Source organism: Podarcis pityusensis (assembly GCF_964106645.2).
Source record: "Podarcis pityusensis genome assembly, chromosome: 2".
Lineage (NCBI taxonomy): Eukaryota > Metazoa > Chordata > Lepidosauria > Squamata > Lacertidae > Podarcis > Podarcis pityusensis.
Genome location: NC_138029.1, coordinates 43,247,454 through 43,271,853, shown reverse-complemented (window position 1 = coordinate 43,271,853; position 24,400 = coordinate 43,247,454). Strand labels below are relative to the sequence as shown.

The window sequence follows — 24,400 nt, the reverse complement described above, 5'->3', positions numbered from 1 at the left end:
TAGGTGCTATTTTCAAGAAAATAGGTTCTCACCATGAAGTTGTTACAGTAAGTTGCTGCTCGACAACCCTGAACAGATGCTGGTTTGACAACAGCTTCGTTCACCGCAGGCAGAGGAGTGAAAAACTAGGGCAAGCTGTCTCCCTAGCTAATTTTTGGGTCACCCCTGGTTCTGGTGCAGGTCAAATAAATGTGCCCCTGCCAGTGCCAGAGCCAGTGTGGTGTAGTGGTTAAGAGTGGTGGACTCGTAATCTGGTGAACCAGATTCATGTCCCTGCTCCTCCACATGCAGCTGCTGGGTGACCTTGGGCTAGTCACACTTCTCTGAAATCTCTCAGCCCCACTCACCTCACAGAGTGTTTGTTGTGGGGGAGGAAGGGAAGTACGTAAAGGCAAGAAGCAGGCAGGGGAGAGCTGTCCCTCAATGGCACCCAACTGAGAGGTGCCGGAACTGTGTTCCAGCACACTCTGGCTGAAAAAATGCACTGGTTTTTACCTAGGCAGCAGACTGAGCAGGCACATAGGTAACCTGGGTGAGAGGCATTGTCTTTCTTTCTTTCTTTCTTTCTTTCTTTCTTTCTTTCTTTCTTTCTTCTTTTTAATTGGATTAGTCCAACACAAAAAGGAGAGAAGCAAGATAAAGAAAAACAGTATACAACAAAAGGTGAGTAAGCACAAACCTTTCAGTTGTGTACAGAGATTGTGCAAAGCAATGGGTCAGTACATCTGGCTGTTAACCAGAGGTTTGGTGGGTAGGATTGCTGCATTACAGGGGGCTGGACAAGATGACCCTCAGGGTGCCTTCCAAATCTACAATTCTATAATTCACAATGTAGGGATTCTTGTCATTTGGAAACATTTAATTTAGGCTTGAAAGACAAATACCCAGAAGAACTAGCAGGTGAGCAATAGGTTCTATTGCTATAAGAGAGAGAGAGAGAGAGAGAGAGAGAGAGAGAGTGTCAGGGAAGACCTTCATCTTGGTACTGGGCATTAGCATCACATTCTCCCATACCCTTCTGGAGAGGCAAGCCATTGCCATAACTGCATTGCCAATACAGAAGTCCAGCTTAGTGTCAATGGAGAGGTTGCTGGTTATGGTGGAACCCACGTAGACAAAATTGTCTGTTAGTATAATGCCCAATCAAATGATGTCAAGAGTCATTAATGTTTCCATTTACAGGCAAGCAAAAATCATAAAAATCGACCAAACAGCTGCAAAATTCTCTGGTTTTTTGTTGTCGTCCGTCCCCCCGACTCTTAGATGGTGCCTGAGTTTTTCCAAGACTGCAATGTGCAGAGCTTCCCTAAGCCAATTATTCACTGTGATGTTTGAGGGATCCTTATACCCCTGGGCCACTATGAGCTGAGCAGCCATTAACAGATAGATAATAAAGAGTTTCAGCACGACAGAGAAGTTACTGCCTTTGAATATAGGTAGGAGGCACAAAGCCAGGTCTGCCTGTACCACATTACCAATAGTAGTGCTAGTTTCTGCTATTACATTGGACCAGAAAGTGCAAACTGATGGGCAGGGGCACCAAAGGTGCCAATATGTCCCTATGGCTCCACAATTACACCAACATAACTTGTTACCTGGTTTCTAAAAATGATCCCCATCCATGCAGGCATGAGAAAACAACTGTGAATTATTTTCATTGAATTTTCTGTAATGGTGGTTGAAACTGAAGACAATTGTTTTGAGGGCCAGATCTTACTCCACCTTAACCATATTAATTTCCTCTCCCAGGTCTTGTCCCCCAATGGAGTTCACACTGGAGAGCCAGTGTGGTGTAGTGGTTAAGAGCGGTAGACTCGTAATCTGGTGAACCAGGTTCGCGTCTCCGCTCCTCCACATGTAGCTGCTGGGTGACCTTGGGCTAGTCACACTTCTCTGAAGTCTCTCAGCCCCACTCACCTCACAGAGTGTTTGTTGTGGGGGAGGAAGGGAAAGGAGAAGGTTAGCCACTTTGAGATTCCTTCGGGTAGTGATAAAGTGGGATATCAAATCCAAACTCCTCTTCTTCTTCTTCTTCTTCTTCTTCTTCTTCTTCTTACCACACAATGAAGGATATAAAAAGTTTAAGGTTTTGCATGACTTTCAGGGACTGTCCCCTTAATTTGAGTGGCTGGCAGTGTTAAAATGTGTTCAAAATGCATTTAAAATGGAGATGAAATCTGGATAATATGCACTGTATTTCTGTTTAAACTGCAGTCATTATTTCCAAATTTGCATCTCCACACATCCTCTTCTACATGCAAATTTAGAAATAATGACTATAATTTAAACAGAAATACAATATACCTCTGCCATAGTTAGGAAGTCTACAAAACTGGGCTCTCATTATTATTCTTTTCCAGTTAATGCACTTCCTTGATGATATGAAAGTGGCCTCCGTAGTTATTGCCTGTATAATTCTATTCTTTTTACTATACTATTCTGCTTTTACGTTTCGGTTCCGTTATTCCTCTTTTAATGTGTTTAAAGAAGAAGAAGAAGAAGTGTTGTATAAACTGCCTTGAAAATGAAAGTTCAGACATAGGCTCTAAATATTTTATAAACATGCAAATAAACCACTTACTGGCTATAGGAAATCAGGTACCTGCACCTTTAGTTGTTTTGGAATACCTTCTCTGTGGGTTGCAAAGATGTTAGGCACATTAGCCAAGCAAAGTGAGGAGCTTTGCAAGCTACAGAGAATATGCTCCAGGACAACCACAGGCACATGTTTCCAATCTCCTGTTCATGTAATCCCTACGGTTCCTTGTTTCTGACTGGGCTACTGACATAATCCCACTTCTACGCATGTTTTCTTATAAGTCAGTCCTACTGAATCTAATGCACACTCTAAGTAAGTGTGCATAGGGTCTTATACTTAACCACTGTGATAACTAACAGTAACAGCTAGTGCCCATTAGAACTGGCAGGACAGAAGGCAGAGAGAGTAATAGTAGGTGGAGCCAGGGCCAATGACCAGTGTAGCGAACCGGTTCTAGTTCTTCCCTCTTCCTCCTCCTTCCTGCTGATTTATACAAGGGGCATCAGGAAGTTGATGAACAGAAACAGATGCACATATATGCACTCACGAAACCCCACATGGATTCTTGCTAGTCTGCAAAAACCATTTCCTTCTCCATAGAACCTGCAGCACAGTAAGGAGGTCGACTAGGGTTGCCATATTTCAAAAAGTAAAAACCAGGACCACCCAAAACGGTTGAGCTTCTTTAAAGGAAAACCCTCATGGCAGCCCTAAGGTTGACTACTTACATCTTAACAAAGTGTTGACAATGGCTACATAAAAGCAGTTTTTCTTTGGGCACCAATGTGCTTAGTTTGGACCTTTTTAAAATGTGCATTCCAGATTAATTGGGTATTAACAGCACAATCCCAGGCATTTTTACTGAGAAGCCTCACTGAGTTCCCATCATAGCTGTCAACCGTCCCTTATTTGGCGGGAAACTCCCTTATCCCAGCGCCGTGTCCCACTGCCGTCCCTTATTGATGATGTCCCTTAAATTTCCCGGGTTTCAAAGTAAGCAGCTCCTCTCCCTCCCTCCCTGCCGGCCAGGGAGGAGGGAGGCTCCAACTGTGTTGCCTGGCTGCCCGGTCTGCCCCCCTCCGGCCTCCTCTCACCAGCCTCGGCCCCTGGGAGTCCCTTCCCGCTGGGACTGGCGGGAGCCTCGGGCCCTTCTGCCACCATCCTCCTCGCGGCCGCCAAACTGAGCGTCTCTGCCTGGGGCCTCCCCTCTGCCCCCCGCCGCTCCCACTAGGCCGTACTGTGGCTGCGCCACCGAAGGACCCAGATGAGATGGGCAGCCTGGCACGGCCTATGAATTGCTGAGGAGCCTTGAGAGGAGAGTGAGGGCAACTATAGAGAAAGCAGTTCAGAGAGAGGAGGTGGAGGCGGAGGCGCGGGCAGGTGTTCCAAGGGCTAACCATAGAAAGGGAAAGCGGAGGAAGGACCGCAAGCGCTTCTCCCATAGATCTGTAGTGGTAGACTAGCATAGATGTTCTGATCTGTGGGTTTACTTCGGGCACTATTTCCCCCCCCCCTCCTCCCGCCCCGCCTGATGGAACTGAGAGCTGCAGATGGAGCACGAGAGAAAAGATACAGAACTGCAGCAGCATCTTCGTAGCTTGGACTTCGTTTTGCATGAGAAGTGGCTGCTGCTTGTAGTTATTTAATTGCAGTGTTTCATCAGCTGGGCAGCAACCTCTGGAAATGAAGGGCTAAAAACCAGCACTGCTCTCCAAAATTATCTGGTCCCTATTAACTTTGTATTTCAGCTGGTTGACTAAAATCCCTTATTTTGGCTGCTGATCCCTTATTTTCGAGGCTGCTGGTCCCTTATTTTCAAATCTGTAAGTTGACAGCTATGGAAGTTCCCATATAAGCAACAGGACTGCAGACTGAAACATCAACCAGTAGGTGGCCCTTGAGAACACAGAACAATGTGCAGAATGAACCCACCAGGAGGAGCAATAGCTGTTGATAATGTAATTTTCCAGAACTTCGGGTGAAATTATTGTGGCTACTGCTCACTTCAACCTGCCTACGCAACACCTTCTAATGAGAATGACGAGAAGGAACATTTTGTTCTTTTTGACCTCTGGATTATCCCATCTTCATGGCAGGAGAAAGGTGAAACATCTTAAAAGGAGGTTGCTACTATCTAATGTCTGTCTGCAGTGGTATGGACAATGGAACCTATGCTGCTGGCCCTGTGGCAGTGTGGTGTAGTGGTTACAGTGCTGGATGAGCAGAACCTGGGAAACACAGGTTGTAAATGTATTTAAGCCTCGGAGGAAATGCAGTTTGAAAAAGCTTTATTCTTACATTTGAAGGTCCAGGATAAATCCAAGATGGAGTGCCAAACACAAAACCATGTTTTGAAGAAGGCAGAGTACACTCATGTTATCCACTCCACAAACACAAAAAGAGAGGCTTGCTTCTGCTAATCTTGTGGCATAGCACTTCGGTTCAGATTCCTGCATCATTTAAGTTAAAACTAAAATCCACAATCAGACCTTCCGCCAAGGCATTATTACTGTGTATCGATGAACTAAAATCTTAGTGTTCTGGTTACTGTATTGAAATAACCACAAATTTCTCTCTGTGAGACCCTTGATGGCTTACAGGTCATCTTGCTCTGCGTCTTTGTCCTTCTCGGCATCCTTTGGCAGTGCAGACCAGGCAGAATCGTTCATGACAGAAGCCAGGTCAGGCGAAAGGGTTAAGTTCCCTCCATGACAAATTTCACTTCCGCATTGCGGCAGCCTGAATGCACGCCATTGTCCCCAACCCGCTGCCGGAACAGGAAGGGGAAAGCCTTCTTGAAGGATTTGCGGAAGCTGTCTCCCATGAAAGCATAGACAATGGGGTTGAGAGACGAGTTGGCATATGACATGCAATTGGCCCACGTCTTGATCTTGTAGGTCTCATAGTTGGCCTGGAAGTGGCGGTAGAAGCCCTGGAAGAGCAAGTAAAGCTGGATAGGACCCCAGCAAATGGTGAACAGCAGCACAATCACCACCACCATCTTGGAAATCTTGGCCCTCATGGCAGCTGAGCGCTCAGACATATGTTGCACCTGCTGGGACTGAACAGAAAAGTCACAGGTGGTCCACCCAGTGTAAGAGAATAGGAAGAGCCCTGGTGGATCACACCAAAGGCCCATCTAAACCCAGCATCCTTTTCTCAGATTCCTATTGGAAGCCTGAAAACAGGACATGCATGTAACAGCATTATGAGAGAGGGAGATCCACTTTCTCCATGCCATGCATGATTTTATAAATTTCTATCATGCCCCCAACCCGATCATTTTTTTAAACTGAAAAGCCCCCAGTGTTGTAACCTTTCCTCATAAGGGAGATGCTCCAACCCTTTGATCATTTTAGTTGCCCTTTTTGGAAACTTGCTACACGATAAGAGAATAGGGGAGGAATTTGACGTCCTGCTCTTCTACTTGTTCCATCAGTGAAAGCCTTTCGGCTTAGCAGGTGGAATGACCCCCCTCTCTCCTCCCCACACGCCTTGTTCCAAGGGGTCTCCCGACCCCCCTAATCAACACCCACCAAACAGGAGGCCTGGAGGGGAGGCGGGAAAGCCCCATTATGCAAGTGGAATAATAATAATAATAATAATAATAATAATATTTATACCCCACCCATCTGGCTGGGTTTTCCCAGCCACTCTGGGAGGCCTTGAACAAAATATTTAAAATACAATAAAAATTAAAAATATAATAAAAATCAGTCCTTGTGCAGGACTTATGTTGACAGGCAGGGCCAGATTAAGACCTTTAGAGGCCCTAAGCACTTAAAAGATTTTGGTGCCCCCATATATATCTAATTCAAAATATAAACATGTGAGCCTTGGTGGACCAAGTGGCAGTTTACCAGATTTTAATTTTGTTATATATTTTGTTGTATATCATTAATCTCTATTATTATTATTATTATTATTATTATTATTATTATTATTTCTTTTTATTCTTGCACAGATATATATGTAATTTTTTCATTTATTGTGGAGGCCATTTTTTCCCCCAGCTGCACCATATGGCCCATGGTAAATTCAGCAATGGAAAATTTTTGCCGTGCCCCCCCCCTTCCCTTGATGCCCTAAGCACATGTGTCTTTTGCATAATGGTTAATCCAGCCCCGTTGACAGGGCTTGTTAGTTGACTCCTCCCCTAGGTGTTTAGTACTTTGCCTGTCTTTCAGCAGTTTGGTATAGATTTAATAGGCCTCCTTTAGAATAGCGAAATTGAAAATTTGCCTGTGACGTGTATAGGGTGACAGAGTTGTGAAAGCCCAACAAGAAACAGGGTGACTATTCAATTTCTGTCCACCGACTTACCTGGTAATCATGGTCCATGGGTTCCACCACAGGGCGTCCAAGGCGCTTGAGCATAATAGAGTAGCAAAGGCAGATAGTGAGGAGGGGCAACAGATAGACAGCCAAGAAAGTGTATAGAATGAAGATTCGCTCCTGGCTCTTGCTGGTGAATGCCTCAATACAGTAGGTGCGTAAGCCATACCAGTAGCCGACCTCAGTGCGATGGTACACAGCCATGGGCAATGAGAGAATGAAGGAACCTAGGGGGTCAAAGACACAGATGTTAAGCTCCTATGCAGCGATGCTCCATCTTGTAACCTGCAGAGATCAAAGCAAAACCTACAGAGATCAAAATAACATCAACAAGCAACAATAAACAAACCAGGCCTTATTTGGATACCATGTGATTAAGGCAGATCTTGTTCTTCAGTAAATAGGAGTGGGCCTGTGAAGAAAAGGTGAGACCAGGATTTTGACAGCAACTGAAGTGAACGTTAGAGCCAGTGAAGACACTGGAACCACCAATTCTGCTTATAGCCTGCTTATTTCTTAATGTACTGCAGGGTGTTAATTAACTTCCCAATGTCATTGTGTTTCTGTTACCAATACTGATTTATGAATGGTTACTGCACTCATCTTACACACATGTGTGCTTTAAAGAAATTATGACAATCTGTATTTTTTGCACCCCATTACTCTCTCACCTCACTGTGTATGATTATTCTCTATAAAAGGTAAAAAAAGAGATACGGTAAAGGACCCCTGGACGGTTAAGTATACCCACATGTAAAAATACCTGCTAACAGAGGGTTGCATGTGATGCATCTGATGAAGTGGACTATAGCCCATGAAATTAGCTATTTTGGTCAATAAAGAAGTTGGTATTAGCATGTAAGCAAGTACCAACTTCTTCTTTATTGACCAAAGTAAATGCGTACACCAAAGAGTCAATAAAGAAGCTGGTACTTGCTTAGATGCTGAGTGACAAGCCTGATGCCAGGAATACCAAACTGGATGGGTTAGGATTTAAGTTTACCTGGCTCCTCTGTATCAAGCAAGCGCCAGCCCCTTTCTTCCCCATAAATTTGTGTTCATAGACTTTGCTGCCCTCACTCACCAATCCAGATCGCAAAGCTGACTGCCATGGCTACCTGGGGGGTCCGATAACGGAGTGATTTCAGTGGGTACAGTGTGGCATAGCAGCGGTCCATACTCATCGCCATTAGAGTGATGCACGTAGCCTGCACAGTCACCTGGTGAGAAGAGAAACAACTGGCAAGGGAGACCACATGAGACTCCAGCACACCTCCACCCCCTTCATGGAAAAGGCACTGTTCCCAAATAGCTGCACACATATTGTCAGGGCCCTGAACCCCTGACACATATGTATGATATACAGTGCACAGACACTCGCTGTGCTGGTCCCGAGAGTTAACCGTGCGGTGAGGTCCGAGTCCAGTCCAAATTCAAGGGTGCGGTATGGAGGATGTCCGTCAAAGCTGAAGCTGGGTCCAAGGCAGGGAGTCGGGTGAGGTCAGGAACTCTGGCAGAAGAGCAGGACAGGGTGCAGGCAGGAACAGGCTACCAACAATGTTGCTCCCACAACCTGGGACTGGGGCTGGCTGGCTTTTATCTGCCCCGAGGCATAGGGCGGCCCCGGTCCACAGGTGACTTGCCTCTCCTGGCCTGGAGGCGAGCACTCCTCCTGCGGGAATTTAGTTCCCTCTGCCTCTCTGCCCTGAGCTTCTGCAGCTCAGGAGAGGCTGGAGGGTTACCGGACCCAGAGGCAACCTCAGCTTCCCCTGACGGGGCTGAGAGTAGAGCACCTGCAGGCAATGGGTCCTCCATCACCTCAGGGGCCAGAGCAGACTCAGCTGGTGCCTGCACCTGAGGATCCAGCACAGGTGAGGACCCTTCAGGCTCAAGCCCCCGCCCCGGCTCAGCTGGTTCTGGAGGCGGGGACTCCTGTGCAGGCTGGGATTCCTCAGGTTCAGCCTCCGAGTCCAAATCCCAGGCCATCACACTTGCCCTCACTGCAACACACGTAATATCGTAAATCCACTAAAATATCACACATAGGTTATTCCACCATTCAAGCTCACCTGCTGCAAATAGTTGACGAATTTGCACATGAAGTCCCCAAACACCCAGCTGGGGAGGGGATAGAGTGTGGCGGTGAAGGGAACGCAGCACACTAAGAAAATTATGTCAGTGGTAGCCAGGTTTGCTGCAAAAGATAGAGTCAACATCAGCATGGGACTTAGGCATAATAGGCTCAATAAAGACAGTGGCGTAGCGTGGGTTGCCAGCACCCGGGGCAAGGCAAGTAATTTGCGCCCCCTAACCCGTGGATTTTAGCACTCAAGTCTCTTCCACTAGAGGTGCGAGTGCGAGCGCCCCCCCCCCCGATGTTGCGCCCGGTGCGGCTGGCCCCCCCTGCACCCCCCACGCTACACCACTGAATAAAGATCACACATGCGTGTGCTTGAATCGGTATTGGTTGCAGTGGGAAGTTCCTGTTACTGCCTCCCTCCATCTTACTGCCTCTGTTATTAATAACAATCCAATCAAATGGGTAACATATAAACAATAAAAAGTTTCTTAGTAACATCATCACCATCACATACAGGAGCAATTTATAAAAGATTTCTGTTTCCTGAGGCATGTAATGGCTTAAAGATACTGCTCCTGGAAACCTTAAAATGGTATGGAAGATGGAGCAAGCTAGTTTTCTACTGCTCTTGAGGGTAGGACTTGAGGCAATGGCTTCAAGTTACAAGAAAGGAGATTCCGACTAAACATTCGGAAAAACTATCTGGCAGTAAAAGCCAGGCAGTGGAACAGACTCCCACAAGAGGTGGTGGACTCTCCTTCCTTGGAGGTTTTTAAGCAGAGGTTGGGTGGCCATCTGCCATGGATGCTTTAGCCGAGATTCCTGCATTGCAGAGGGTTAGACTAGATGACCAGTGGGTCCCTTCCAGCTCTATGAAAGTTTCTATCATTTGCTGTGGAGGCATGTGGTTGTTTTGAAATGTTTTTACAATTCACAATTCCTTTGCTTTGTGGCTTACTGCTCCAGGCTCTTTTAGGAAGAATTGTGGCACTTAAAAATGAAACAAACAAACAAACAAACAAACAAATAATATTCTGCATCATGTTGCTCACTGGATGCTCACTGCATCCAGAATTTTGGAATAGTGACATTTCTGATGGAGCCCCTTGAACGCTCCAGAATAAAGGAACATTGAGACAAGGGCTGTTGTTGCTAGTTAGTCCTGTGGTATCTTTGCACAGTTCCTGTATAAAACTGCTTCCATAACTGCAAGTGCAGGTGGTGATGGTGTTTTATTTCCTATCAATAACACTTTAAAATTGAGCAATTGCACCAATGTATCCCTACACATACCAGGATATTTGAGGATATTTGGTGAGCCAACATGACAGTGATGTGGGATTGAGGATTGGGGTGATCATTCTGTGATATTTTGGCAGCAGCAGACAGAGCTGTACTGCAATTTTTAAATAAAAGTTTTAATAAAATTAACTAATTAAAAAAAATACCGGGATATTTAATGCACAAAAAATAGGGCTGAGGACTTCCAGGTGACCTGTTTATTGAGCATTCACACTGATTTGTTTGCAGAAAGATTAGACAATGCTGGCTCCTGGGCAGTTAGATGACCTTGCATCAAAGCAAGTGTTATCCCATAACTTTCCCATCACTTTCCTTATTGCAAATAAGTCCAGTATTTTGGGGAAGCAGATTTGTCGCAAAAGACCACTCAATCAACTAGAACTGTGCAACCTGAAATTGCTAGTACTGTATGTGTCTGAATCCCACCTGAAAAAGTGATAGTGTGAAAGTGCCCTGAGAGCAGGTTGCAGCCAGTTAGATGCAGCTTTTGGTAAAAGAATGTTAGAAAATAGTTGCATTCATGAAAATGGAGAATGGGTCCAGGGTATACCGGTAATAGGGTAAATATAGGTTAGGAGGAGGACCAATAACAGACCACAGTAATGACGGAGAATGGGACTGGAAAATAGCTCAGAAGAGGAGCTATTTTGTCTAGAGCAGTCACAAAACTATTTTTGATGAGATACAAGCCTTCACACTAATAATGGAAAGCCTAACAATGATTGTGAGATGGAAAACAAACTAAACTAGACCATGCAAAATACTGGCAGTCTTCACACACTAAGGAAAAGCAGAGGGCAGGGTGGTGGATCGTGGTAATCAGACAAAGAAACACTTTCTGTGCTAAGGACTGCGAGTGGGGATTTCTCATCTAGACTCACCAAGCTATGCTTTGGATGCAGACGCTGACCAGCTTCACACATTATATTGGCTGAATCCCTTGGCTAGCTCAAGGAAATTGAAAATGTGAAACCATGGGGAGCTTCCCTTTATACTGTCCTTGTTGAACAGCTGTAGTATGGCTCATCAGGCAGCAAATTTGCATCTCTGTTTAGCTTTTCGAAATATTTTGAAGATGTTTTATCACTTCTCATCTGCTGCCTTAGGGAGGAAGGGTAGGATATAAATGTATAAACAAACTACTTAAATTAAACTAAAGCTCCAACCAGTGAGTTGTAGATGTTTCTCGGGCAGTTTAAACATTTAAGGAAACTGAGCACAAAAGGGAGGGAAACCTCTTGCTCCCACAATCATAATGTGCATGTTGTACAGTGGTACCTCGGGTTAATTCATTCTGGAGGTCCGTTCTTAACCTGAAACTGTTCTTGACCTGAGGTACCACTTTAGCTAATGGAGCCTCCTGCTACCGCTGCGCCACCACTGCACAATTTCTGTTCTCATCCTGAAGCAAAGTTCTTAACCCGAGGTACTATTTCTGGGTTAGGAGAGTCTGTAACCTGAAGCGTCTGTAACCTGAAGCATCTGCAACCTGAGGTACCACTGTACTGTGTTCCTGTTGCTGTTGTGTACTGAATTTGCATCTAGCACTGAGATACCTGTGTGTTCTGCCCCCTCCCCTGGTATCTGTTTAATGGGTAAAATGCTTGCTTTTTAAAAGGACAAGCTTATATATCTGGATGGTGAACCTCCAGCCCTCAAACCTAATTAAGCCTGTTACTGGTCCCATGAAGCTGTTTCCCTCAGACTATGCCTGCCTGCTCCAAACCTAGAATTGTATGTGGAGGAAGGTAAGGACACGGTTCAAAAGAAAAATTCAGGCGCTTAAAGTGAGCTCCCGAGGGTTCCTTTGCATGTTTTCTCAGAACAGAGTCCCACTATATTCAACGCTGAACTCAGTGGGACTTACTTCAAAGTAGACACTATAACTGTGGCACGCAATCTAAATATGTTGATAGTACATGGAGAGCTATGAAATTGTGAGAGTTGTTATATCAGGGCACGAAATTTGTATAGTAAATAATGGAAAAAACACATTAAGTAATATACCAATTTGCAGTATTTTCTTTTGGTAAATCAACATACATCTTGAAGATAAGTTACATCCGCGATTATTTTAAAGTTAGAGCAAGTGTACTGAAGATACCTGATGAGCATAGAGGAGAGTAAGATTCTCTTCCCCTGATTGTAGATAATCACTGGAAGACATCAGAACAAGTTAGATACCAGGAACTGTGCAAGCAGGAGGCTACAGGTCACTATGGACCATAAATGTATTCTTAGAAGCTCTTAGATACTACACTTGGGCTGCACAACTGCACATAAGGCAATCTGAAACTGTCACAATTGCAGCCACCAAACGGACAATTCCAAGCAGTTACTACGATGTTGATTGAGACCAATGTCCACTTCCTTTAATTCTATTGTACTAAAGGTTGGGAGGAGGGAAGAGAAAGGAGATCATTCTCGAGTGCAACCTAACCGTGCCATTTATTTCACATGGGTCTGGGTGGCAGCGAAAACCTGCAGGAGAATTGAGGATCAGGTCTGTGTTAGTCCTGCTGCTGCAGCCTTCCTCCCAGAGCTCCTTTTGTGTAGTCCTGCATCTCAGCCCTTTGCATCCTTCTCCTCTCTGGCAGTATTATGAATTCTCTCTCAGGGAGCTTGAGTTGCCTTCTTTGGCTGCCCCGTATTTTACAATGTCCCAACTCAAGACTGTTAATCTGAGATTTCTGAGATTTTCAAACTGATGATGTATATTTTAAAGCCAGAAATAAACTATTTTAAAAGAAACTCTTAGAATTATAAGGTTGGAAGGGACCCTAAGGATCATCCAGTCCATCCCCCTGCAATGCAGGAATATGCAGTTGCCCCGTATGGGGATTGAAATTGAACCTGCAACCTTGGCATTGTCAGCACCATGTTCTAACCAACTAAGATATCCAGCTGGATGAGAATCAGTTTAAAATGAAAATAAAAATTGGGATGGATGGGTATTTTAACCATCTGTCTGCGGAATCAGTAAAATGCAATCAAGACTGAATTGTCTTAGCAGTGGGAGGCTGACCAATAATAGGTAATACTGTATTTACCACACCGGCTGGAGAAGGCATGTCAGGCAAATTCACTATGAGGTTAGTTTTCAACAGCCTTTCCTGTTCTGTTTATGTTATGGAAGAACTGGCAGTAACATTGGGAAAGGGCTGTGCATACTGGGGATATGAAATATTCCATTAGCAATCCTGGTTAGGACGGATGGGCACTCTCTGGCATAACAGAAGCCTAAAGTCATGTCTGGGCACTGTGACATGTGGCAGGTTGAAGAAGATCAGAGAGGAGAGTTGGAAGAAGTTTTACACTCCTTCTTTCCCCCCAAGACACCCGTCAGCAGTCAAGGTGGTCGTGGGGCAAGCCTAGAGCACAGGAAAGCAAGCAGGCAGGGTTCACTCACCAATGTAGAAGTTGGTGGCTGTGCGCATCTGGCGGTGCTTGCTGATGACATAGATGACCAGTGAGTTCCCCACCAGACCAAGCAGCATGATGAGGGCGTAGAAGACAGGCACAAGCCAGGCGTCGGTCAGAAACGGGGGTGAGGTGTCCTCCTCTCCACTGCTGTTGAAGATCCACAGCTGCATCCCAACTGGGAGGGCACCATCTGTGCTGGGCCCAACACTGCTAAGCTCCATCAGCCAGGGCATGGTGGGTTCTGCTGTCCCGCTGGACCAGGCCTCGGAAGGCGAAAGCTCAGCCTCCATTCCTGGAGCGAAGGGGAGGACCCACAACAACCCTACCTGGGCAGCCTTCCTTCCTAAGCAATGTGGGTGGGAAGTCTTACTAATTTCTCTGAAAGGAGAGAGAGAGAGAGACAGAGAGATGATGTAGCAGGGACTAAAGCAACTACTGATGTCCCAAGGGTGATCAATTTCTTCTTAGCCACAGGAGAGAGGGGTGTGTGACTTGCAAAGTCCTGGCAGGAATAGCGTTGGCTGCCAAATGTAGGGAAAGGAGACATCCCCCGTTAAACTTCAAAGCTTAAGCAGGTCTTTGGGTGGAAGGAAGAAACAATTAAGAAGCTTCCTAAGGTTTCTCCAACCTTTCAGGCTCAGGGGCAGTAGCAAGGTGATGCAGCAATTATTAGAGGTGGGGTTGGCAAAAGAGCATCTTTTGCGCTGGTGGGTTCTCTCTGCGTTGATCCCATTATTCCTGCAATCCTTCTCCTGTGCCAGAACAGAGACCCCCGCACACCCCTTCACCCTCATCTGCACCACAGCGTGCTGGCAACTCTCTCTCCTTCTCTCCGTCTGCCCTTTCCACTGCGCTGGGGGGTCCTGAGCTCCTTCCTGTACCAACTCCTTCTTTTCCACCCGCCTCCTTTGGCGCAGCATCCTTCCCGGGGCTTACCCTGACCGACGCTGGGCTCTGCACCCAAGGAGAGGCGCAGCAGGCAAGCTGAACTTGCCGATGAGGGGAAGAAAAGGCGGCTCTGATTGGCTCCCAGGGATGCAGTCCACAAGTGCGCGGGGGAGGCTTGAAAATGCCCAGTCCGGGACGAAGGGAGCGGCAGGCAAGTGCACAGCAGAAAGGATCCACGCGATGCGCGCTAGTGTTTGGCAGAAAAGAAGACCATCCTCTGTCTCACACGCCGGCTCAGCTGCAACCCCTCCCGCAGAGCGGGAAAGCAGAGGCGAAAAGAGAGCGAGCAGATCAAACGTGGACGCTTAGAAATGTGAGTCTGGCGGACAGGAGGACTCCAGAGGTCTCCCTGAAAGTTACTCCGTGAGAACACAGAGGCCACTATTTTCCTGAGATGACCTTGGGTGTTTTCCGTGGTCCTCTCTGATTTAAATCGAGGAAGGAATCACAAGCCTTGCTTCTTTCTGCAGAGGTACTGAACTGAACCATGACTTGCAACGGGTTGACCCTGGGGATCCCCTCCAACTCCACAATTCTATGAATCCATGACACAAAAAACTTTCCCGGTTTTCCTGCATATTTGGATTCTTTGACAGTGTGAATGGGACTGTGAGTTATTGGGTGGGTGAGTGGGGGGCTGATTTTCCTTTTCAGCATTTCTGAAAACTTTCAGTTAGGGTTAAGCACACTATCCTGCACAATTAAAAAATGAACAAAATCTTTATTTTATTTGCAAAAAAACAACAACATAAGTACCTAAAGCTCAAGAAAACCCATTTAAAGAAAAATAAATCCTTGCTGAGTTCCCTGCTCCCTTTTAAATAAATGGCTTGCATTTCAGAAGGACTCAGGTTCAAATCTGGGCATCTCCAAGTGAAAGCACTTCAGCAGTAGGTGATGGGGGAAAAACTACTTCTGCAGATCCTAGATTTCTGCTGACCAGCCTTCCCTAGTCTGTGGCCCTTCCAATGTTGTGGGACTCAAAGTCCCATCAGTTCCAGACAGCATGGCCAGCGGACAGGGATTATGGGAGTTGCAGTCCAAAACGTCTAGAGGACACCAGGTTGGGGAACGTGGGTGTAGCTAGACAGTACTGAGCTACATGGACAAATGTTGGCTCCTTGCCTAGTAATTGTTTGAAATGGTAGCCTGTGAGTTGGAACCTCTCATTTGCTTAAACACCTGCTGTGCTCCCCCCCCCCCTTATAGTGAATGGGGTTATATAATGAGGGGGATTCTAGGTGCCCCTCCTGCCCCAATCACAACAAGCCTCTGAGGGTAAATCAAGCTTGGAAAAGGTTGGCACCTTCATGGCCTGACACAAATTGAACCTAGGCCTCCACTGTTTGTTTCCAGCACTTGATCCGAAGGGATTCTCAAGCTTCCGATACTTGAAGCAAGGTTTGGAGAAGAGCCCTTCCCATGGTACACAGGGAGAGGGTCATCTTCTGTTTTATAATTAAGGCATGAATTTATTATAGGAACCACCTCTGTTTGGGGAACAAGGCAGACCTAAGCAACCAACCTCAGCCAGGTCCTTCAAAGATCATACCCTTTTACATGCACTGGCTCTTACTTCTGCCACTCCACTTATTTTGATAGTTTCATCCCCTCCAAATGAGTATTTGTCCTTCACCCCTGAGGCATCTGCTTTCCAGCCTCTTAACTAATACGAGCATTGTTTTTCTTTCCCCCGCCCCGTTCCTCCACCCCCAATATCTCCAGTTTCTATAAATGAAGAATGAATGAATGAATGACCACCTAGAATAGCAATCGTTCTCAGGAAGAAGCTTATCTTCTCAGCGACCTCCGAAACGAAGAAGGGACCCCGTAAGGAGCCCCGGAACGTGGAGGGGGTAGCGGTGCTGTGAATCCATCGCTCTTTCCGCGGAAGTGAAGCCGCGCGGCTGCTGCTGATGAGCGCTGACCTTTCTTCTTTCAACATTTGATCCTGAAACTACTTACTCGTGAGTAAGAAATCTGAGACTCTATTTGAACTCAAATTTGTAAATTTTGGCTGAAAGCGGGAGACGCTAAAAAGGAAGTCAGTCTTCCGTCTTTGTTTAAAGTATCAAGCAAAGTTCTTTTTAAAACTGAAGCTTGGAAAGGAGCTTAAAAGAAGTTGGAATATACCCTGCAAATTCGGACTTGATTGGATAAAAGTAAAAGAAAAGTTAAAACTATATTATAAGTGGACAGAGACTGTGATTTTTTTCTCTACTTTTTGTGGATTACAAAGTTACGAACTCAGCTCTCGGGCTGCCTGGACACAAAGTAACATCAGACAGTGGTAACTGTGTATGAGGCATTAAAGTTACATTGGGCTACTTTGTAAATTACAAGAAAGGAACTGTGGTGTGCACCTTTGTAAAGAACTTTTATTTCTGCAGTCTAAAGTGAACCCAGAGGGCTCTCTCCCTTGTTTTGGTTTTTATTCAATTTTTATTTGGGAACTTAATGGTGGAAAATTTCTATCCTTCTCCCTAATTTTTTGGGGAGCTCCCCCTGCTGGATTGTGGAACTATTTGTCTCTGAGAACTGCTGCCTGCCTTGGAATTTTTTTTTGTGTGTTTGGATGTTTACTTTCTAGATTGCTTTTCCCATGGGATTTACAATTTGACCTTGAAACTTGGACAGCTGTGGAATGAGTGGTGCAGCAAAAACAAGGGCTGCTAAGAAAGCAAAACAAACTGAACTGTTGCAATCAACTCTGCCAGTGCAGGTACGTAGGTCATCTGTTCCAATTGTGACAGGTCTACAAGAAGGCCAATCTAGACAGCCAGCTTTTGGGGATATGGCTGCAGGAGGGCCAGACCCTGTTTCTAAAGAAATATTGGACCAGCTGGCGGCATTAAACAAGAAAGCAGATGAACAAGCGACCAAATTTGACCAGGTGACAGCTACAATAAATAGATTGACAGACCAAGTTGCCCAAAATACACAGGCAATAGGAAATTTTGAAAAAAGTATAACAGAAAATCGAAAATTAGCTGAGGAAGCAAGTACAAAAGCAGACCTTAATAAAAAAAGGATAGAGGAACTTAGTGGGGAAGTAAGACCACTGAGTAGACAGGTTACCGAACAGCAAGCGTATCTGTCGATGGCAGAATTGAAAAATAGGGAAAGCAATCTTAGGCTTAGAAATATCCCAGAACTAGAAAAAGAAGACTTGATTGGCTATTTGACAGCAGAAATATCTAAGTTCTGGGGTTTGGCAGAAGAGAAGGATTTTAAAATTGTCACCGCTTTTAGATTGGGAAGAGTGGTCAAAAAGGACAAACCAAGAGACTGCTTGATCATTTTGAGATATAAGCAAGAAAAAGAGAACATACTCGGCCTACATTTTAAAAATCCATTGGTGATACAGGGAAAGACAGCAGAAATCTTTAGAGATATACCAAAACAGTTGTTGGATTTAAGAACTACATATAAAGACTTGGCAAGCTTGCTGAGAAACAACTCAATCCGATACAGGTGGGAATTCCCTCAAGGACTATCTTTTAGTGTGAAAGGGAAGAAGGTAAAAATTAGAACAGCAGAAGAGCAGGAAAAGTTCCTAAACGACTACGGGGAGGACCTTCGGAAAGGAACAATAGGCACTTGGCCACCCCCCACGCCTGGTGCAAAACCAGATCCACCTCTGGATATAGACGACAAGGGAGACAACCCCACTGGTTGACAAATTGAGCCAGGATGTCTTTGCAGCTTTTTAGTTGGAATATTAATGGCGCAAATTCCCCCGAGAAAAGGAAGAGAATTTTTCATATATTGAGGAAAGAACAATTAGACGTCATTTGCCTTCAAGAAACTCATGTAACTAGGCTCCATAGAAGAGTATTAACTAACAAGAGACTAGGCCAAGAATTTACATCATTAGATAAAGTCAAAAAAAGAGGAGTGGTGATATATGCAAAGGAGAGCCTAGTACCAAAATTTGTGTTTAAAGATGAACAAGGAAGAATTTTGGCGATTGAAATACAATCACAAGGAGAAAAATTTCTGATAGTAGGAATTTATGCACCAAACGAGGGGAAATCGGAATTTTATAAAAAGCTGCATGAGATAATGCTGGAATATATTGACTATACTAACATCATTTTGATGGGAGATATGAATGGGGTTGTCTCCACACATATGGATAAGTCACAAAACCAAAATTTGACTAAAGTTGGCAGACTACCTAAGACTTTTTTTGAACTTACAGACAATATGGACTTGATTGATATTTGGAGGACAAAAAACCCTCTAGGTAAAGAGGGAACATTCTTTTCTGAAGCCCACCTATCTTGGACAAGAATCGACCAAATCTGGATATCTAGAGGACTGGCTCCTAAGACTAAAAAAATAGAGATCTGCCCTAAAACTTGCTCCGACCATAATGCTTTGAAAATAGATTTAAGACTTACACCAGCTGGATCCTTCAGATGGAGAATGAATGACTCCCTGTTTAGAGATCAGGAAATTGTGAAGAAGGCCCAAAAAACGATGAAAGATTATTTTGAAATAAATTTGAACACTTCGGTGGAAAAGAAAACAATCTGGGACGCGAGTAAAGCTGTTATGAGAGGGTTCCTGATACAACAGAATACTATAAAGAAAAAACTCTGGAATGGTAAAAAGGACAAGATTTTGGAGAAGATAAGAGACGGAGAGAAAAAGTTGAGACTTAATCCAAAATCAAAAGAGGTTTTAAGAGAAATAAAGTTCCATCAAGCACAATATGTGAAATTGACAAATCAAGAAATTGAATGGAAAATTAAACAGATGAAACAAAGATCATTTGAGTCGGCTAATAAATGTGGGAAGCTGCTGGCATGGCAGCTGAAAAAGAGACAAAAATTGAACTTTGTTACCAATCTAGAGGTTGAAGGAGAATGTATTCAGAAACCAGAAGAAATTAGAAAGTGTTTCCAGAGATATTTTAAAAAATTGTTCACCCAAGGACCCCAAGTGGAGATGGAGATAAATAAATTTTTAAAAAGTCATGGCCTGCAAAAACTTACACAAGATAAACAAACAGCCCTGAATTACAAAATATCACAACAGGAAATTGAAAGTGCCATTCAGAACATGCAATTGGGCAAATCCCCAGGCCCAGATGGACTTACCTCCAAATATTATAAGACATTGAAGGAATATTTGGCTCAACCATTAATGGAGGTATGTAACCAAATTATGGAAGGGAAGGGGGCACCAGAATCGTGGAAAGAGGCATTCATCACCTTGATACCAAAATTGGAATCTGAAAAGACTCAACTTAAGAACTACCGTCCCATCTCACTCCTAAACGTGGATTACAAAATTTTTGCTGATATCTTGGCAAATAGACTGAAAAAAGTTTTAAAAGAAGTAATTCATAAAGACCAAGCAGGCTTTCTCCCTGGCAGGCATTTGTCTGACAACACCAGGAATATTGTTGATGTTTTGGAGTTATTGCAGACAAATTTGAATACGAAAGCAGCTTTGATTTTTATAGATGCGGAGAAGGCCTTTGATAATATATCTTGGAAGTTTATGAAGAAAAATTTGGAAGGGATGGGAGTGGGAAGGGCGTTTCAAAATGGTATTGAAGCAATCTATTCAGAGCAAAAAGCTAAATTGATAGTAAATAATGTGGTGACAGAGGAGTTTAAAATTGAAAAAGGAACACGACAGGGGTGCCCCTTATCACCCTTGCTATTTATTTCTGTCCTGGAGGTGCTGCTTAACTTGATCAGGAAGGATCAGCAGGTGGAAGGAATACAGGTCGGAGGAAAACAATATAAACTGAAGGCTTTTGCAGACGATTTGGTTTTGACATTACAGGAGCCAGAATCTAGCACAAAAAGAGCTTTAGAACTAATTTCTGAGTTTGGTCGGGTGGCGGGATTTAGATTAAACAAACAAAAAACTAAGGTTTTGGTAAAAAATTTGACACCTTCAGAAATAGATGGGTTTCAAAAGGAAACAGAATTAAATGTGGTTAAAAAAGTGAAATACCTGGGGGTTAACTTGACCGGGAAAAATTTGAATCTATTTAAAGACAATTATGTAAAATGTTGGACAGAAATCAAAAAGGACCTAGAAATTTGGTCAAGATTGAAACTTTCCTTGTTGGGAAGAATTGCTGCCGTTAAGATGAATGTATTGCCAAGAATGCTGTTTCTGTTTCAAGCCCTGCAGATCGTGGACAGAGTGGAGTGTTTTGGAAAGTGGCAGAGGGACATTATGAAGTTTGTCTGGCAGGGCAAAAAGCCCAGAATAAAATTTAAAATATTAACAGATGCAAAGGAAAGAGGGGGATTTGCCCTGCCGGACTTAAGGTTGTACTATGAAGCTGCATCCTTCTGCTGGATGAAAGATTGGTTTTTGTTAGAAAACACTGATGTCCTAGATCTGGAAGGGTTTAACAATGCTTTTGGATGGCATGCATATTTGTGGTACGACAAGGTGAAGTCTCATAAGATGTTTAAAAACCATATTGTCAGGAAATCTTTGTTCATTGTCTGGACTAAATACAAGGACTTAATTGAAAATAAGACTCCGAGGTGGCTATCACCGATGGAGGCTAAGGCCACAAAAATACTTAATATGGGGGGTGGCTGGGCAAAATATTGTGAAATAATAGAAAGAGAAGGTGACACTTGGAGGTTGCAGAGTTTTGAAAAATTGAAAGGAAAGGTGCGAGACTGGTTGCATTATGCCCAAATTTTAGAGATCTTTAAAAAAGATAAAAAAATCGGCTTCCAGGTGGAAAAATCAGAATTAGAGTTGGAATTACTTGAACCTAAGACGAAAGTGCTTTCAAGAATGTATAACTTGTTGCTTAAATGGAATACTCAAGATGAGATGGTTAAATCAGCCATGATTAAATGGGCACAAGACATTGGATACAACATTATGTTTGAAGACTGGGAAAGGTTATGGACCACCGGTATGAAATTTACGGCATGTAGTGCCTTAAAAGAAAACATTATGAAAATGATATACAGGTGGTACATGACCCCAGTCAAACTTGCAAAGATATACCATTTGTCAGACAATAAATGTTGGAAATGTAAGGAGGCTGAAGGAACATTCTTTCACCTCTGGTGGACATGTCCGAGAGTGAAGGCTTTTTGGGAAATGATTTATAACGAGTTGAAAAAGGTATTTAGGTATACCTTTAATAAGAAACCAGAAGCCTTCCTTCTGGGCATTGTGGGCCAGAGAGTGTTAAAGAAAGATAGAACTTTCTTTTTATATGCAACTACAGCAGCAAGAATTCTTATAGCTAAATATTGGAAGGCACAGGAGCTACCCACACTGGAAGAGTGGCACACGCAACTGATGGACTACATGGAATTAGCCGAAATGACGGGCAGAATCCGAGACCTGGGAGAAGAGGCAGTGGAAGAGGACTGGAAAAAATTTAAGGACTATCTACAAAAACATTATAAGCTATATGAAAGTTGAGAATTTGCTAAGTTTTGAGGAAAACATGCTTCAGTATTGAAAATTGAAAATGATTGAAACTAAGTTATAACGGTGAAAAGTTTTAATTTAGAATATATAAACAGATGAAAGTACAAAAACATACGAAACAAGGTATTAATTTGCTGTATAATACTCTTTTATTGTAAAGAATGCAGGGATGGAAGATTTGGGGAAGTCCAGTTGAATATGAAAAAAGATGTGGAAAAGTGAATTTTCTTTTTTTTTTTTTCTAATTTGTTCTTTCTTTGTAAAACTGCTTTTGTTGTGTAAATTGATGATGGATTTTGACTTTGGAAAATAAGCAATAAAAAATATTATTAAAAAAAAAAAAAAAAAAAAAAGGAAGAAGCTTATCTTCTCTCTTGAATGCTTCTGAAAGGTATGAGTGGCTTCCTGATATAAAAATGTCCAAGTGTTTCTTTATTTGCTTTTCATCCTAAGCCAATTTTACCGAGAGATGACTGTCTCATCTCTTTTGGGGGGCTGCTCAATATTCTCTTCTTCTTCATTTGCTAATAAGGCACAGCATTCTCTCCATCCATTCTCTTCTATGATTTCTTTGGAAGAGCTTTTCATAGGCCTCTTAGTTCTAGTGCCATGGTGACACATGCTGGCATAAAGACCTCAATAAGCAAAGAGGCGTTAAGGATGGGAAAGCACACAATGAGGCAGAGCCATATTGGTAATGAAGTATAAGGGCAGACGAAAGGAAGGGGAGAGAGTGGGGAAATAACAAAATGGGAGGAAGCCAAGTGCAGAGTCCTGTTCTACTCTTGGACCACATTCAACTCCTGTTTGCCGTGCACTTACTGCATCTCCAGTGCTGGGTTTTTAACCCACGTTCACACAGCATGATCCAAAATGCATATGTATCCTGTACTGCTGGTTGATGCATCATTTCTCAAACCAGCTTCACACTGATTGGATTCCTTAAGCTGTTACTAATTTGTTTGTATAAGCAAACAAAAATGAACCTCATACTAATTAAGCTGTACTGATGTGAACAGCTGGTGGGGAGCAAAAGAGCAGTAAAGCACCTCAGGGGGAAAACAACTGTGATGCACTGTAAGGCGGCAATGTGAACACACCCTTGGTCTCTGCCTCTCTCCAAAGCTTGCTTATGATGGAGCTTCTCTCTGCCTTCCTCAAATTAATTTAGAACCAAGGTGTCTAAGCAAATGCCTGATGAGACTACCACAGCTAGTCCTTTTCTTAGTGGCTCATAAGAACTCATGGTGAGAATTCAATTGACCCATCAAAAGAGCTTGCTTTTGATGGAACTTCTCTTCCTCAGTTCCCCTCAGGTTAATTTAGAACCAAGGTGTCAAAGCAAATACCTGCCAAGGACTACTATGGCTACCACAGCTACCCTTCCAAGAAGCTCAAAGTTGCATACATGAACCATTATTATTTTTAATCTCAAAGCAACCTTGTGAGCTGGATTGTACTGAAAAACAGCAGCTCCCTCAAAAGGTTTGTGGCTGAGTGTCATGAGGACTTGAACCTGGATCTCCCCGGTCCTAGTCTGACCCCTCTAGAAACTGCACTACACTGGACTGCCAATGCCTCATGGATTGCTCAATCTCTGGGACTGTCTGATATCACCTTCCCTCAATCTAGATCATTGTAAATGATGGCTCAGTCCCCAGACCTGCATGCCAATGTACCTGCTGTGAGATCAGATTCCTGGATATTCTTGAACCTTCCTGCACCTGGGATTAGAGAGCATGTGTCTTGCAGGCTGGCTTGAACATCAACACCTCTGGTCTGGTCTATGCATAGAACAGAATGAGATAGTACAGTCTTCCTGGGCTGAGCTGGGGAGCCTGTGGTCCTCCAGATGTGCTTAGGCTACCATTGATAAATGTGTGTTGAGTTGCAAGGAGGGCATGAGTGATCACAGTCACTTCAACCAGCTGAATGCTATGAGTATGCATTCAACTCATATTCAGAACACACCACTATGACTTGGCCCTATCTCTGATCCAGAGGTGTAGTACAGAGCTCCCTCACAGACCTTTTTGTAAAGTTTTTTGCATCATGATGTAAAGCCAGCAGGATCATTCTCAAGAACACAGACTCTCCCCCAAAGAGAACAGCAGACATCTGAGTCAGAACTAATCAGCAATAAACACATTTACCAAGCTGGCAAATTGGATGATTAGGAAATCAGCAGCCAAACACCAGGCGGGTTAGCAAGCACATCGCCTGGCATGACCGTCTCTCTGGAGAGGCTTGACTAAATTCATCTAAAGATAAACTCACAAGGAGCCTTTGTAAACCACAAAAGGCAAATTATTGTGTCCTCTCTGCATCAC

The 24,400-nt window shown here is 43.8% G+C and overlaps 1 protein-coding gene across 3 annotated transcripts; it reads right to left on the bottom strand.

Moving 5' to 3' along the window:
• Positions 1–4,810: 4,810 nt before the first annotated feature.
• On the bottom strand, positions 4,811–23,775 carry LOC308470344 (G-protein coupled receptor 54-like). 3 transcript variants are annotated; one of them, XM_080993502.1, is made up of 7 exons: positions 23,750–23,775; positions 14,616–14,814; positions 13,666–14,057; positions 8,944–9,068; positions 7,959–8,094; positions 6,863–7,101; positions 4,811–5,600 (listed from the first exon to the last, which is right to left on the bottom strand). In XM_080993502.1, exons 3-7 carry the CDS (start codon positions 13,967–13,969, stop codon positions 5,235–5,237), a joined length of 1,170 nt encoding a protein of 389 aa, XP_080849628.1. In that variant the 5' UTR covers positions 13,970–14,057; positions 14,616–14,814; positions 23,750–23,775; the 3' UTR covers positions 4,811–5,234. The 3 variants fall into 3 exon arrangements, with proteins under 3 accessions (XP_080849628.1, XP_080849630.1, XP_080849629.1); XM_080993504.1 differs by lacking the exon at positions 23,750–23,775 and having other exon boundaries at positions 4,811–5,471; positions 14,616–15,241; XM_080993503.1 differs by lacking the exons at positions 14,616–14,814; positions 23,750–23,775 and adding an exon at positions 14,308–14,593.
• Positions 23,776–24,400: the final 625 nt, after the last annotated feature.

Bases quoted from the DNA above. Each gene is read 5' to 3' on its own strand.
- LOC308470344 (XM_080993502.1), bottom strand. From the start codon at position 13,969: ATGGAGGCTGAGCTTTCGCCTTCCGAGGCCTGGTCCAGCGGGACAGCA. The intron at 9,069-13,665 runs GTGAGTGAACCC...TATCTTTTGCAG, and splicing joins AGCCACCAACTTCTACATTG to CAAACCTGGCTACCACTGAC. The intron at 8,095-8,943 runs GTGAGCTTGAAT...TCTTCTCACCAG, and splicing joins TCGTCAACTATTTGCAGCAG to GTGACTGTGCAGGCTACGTG.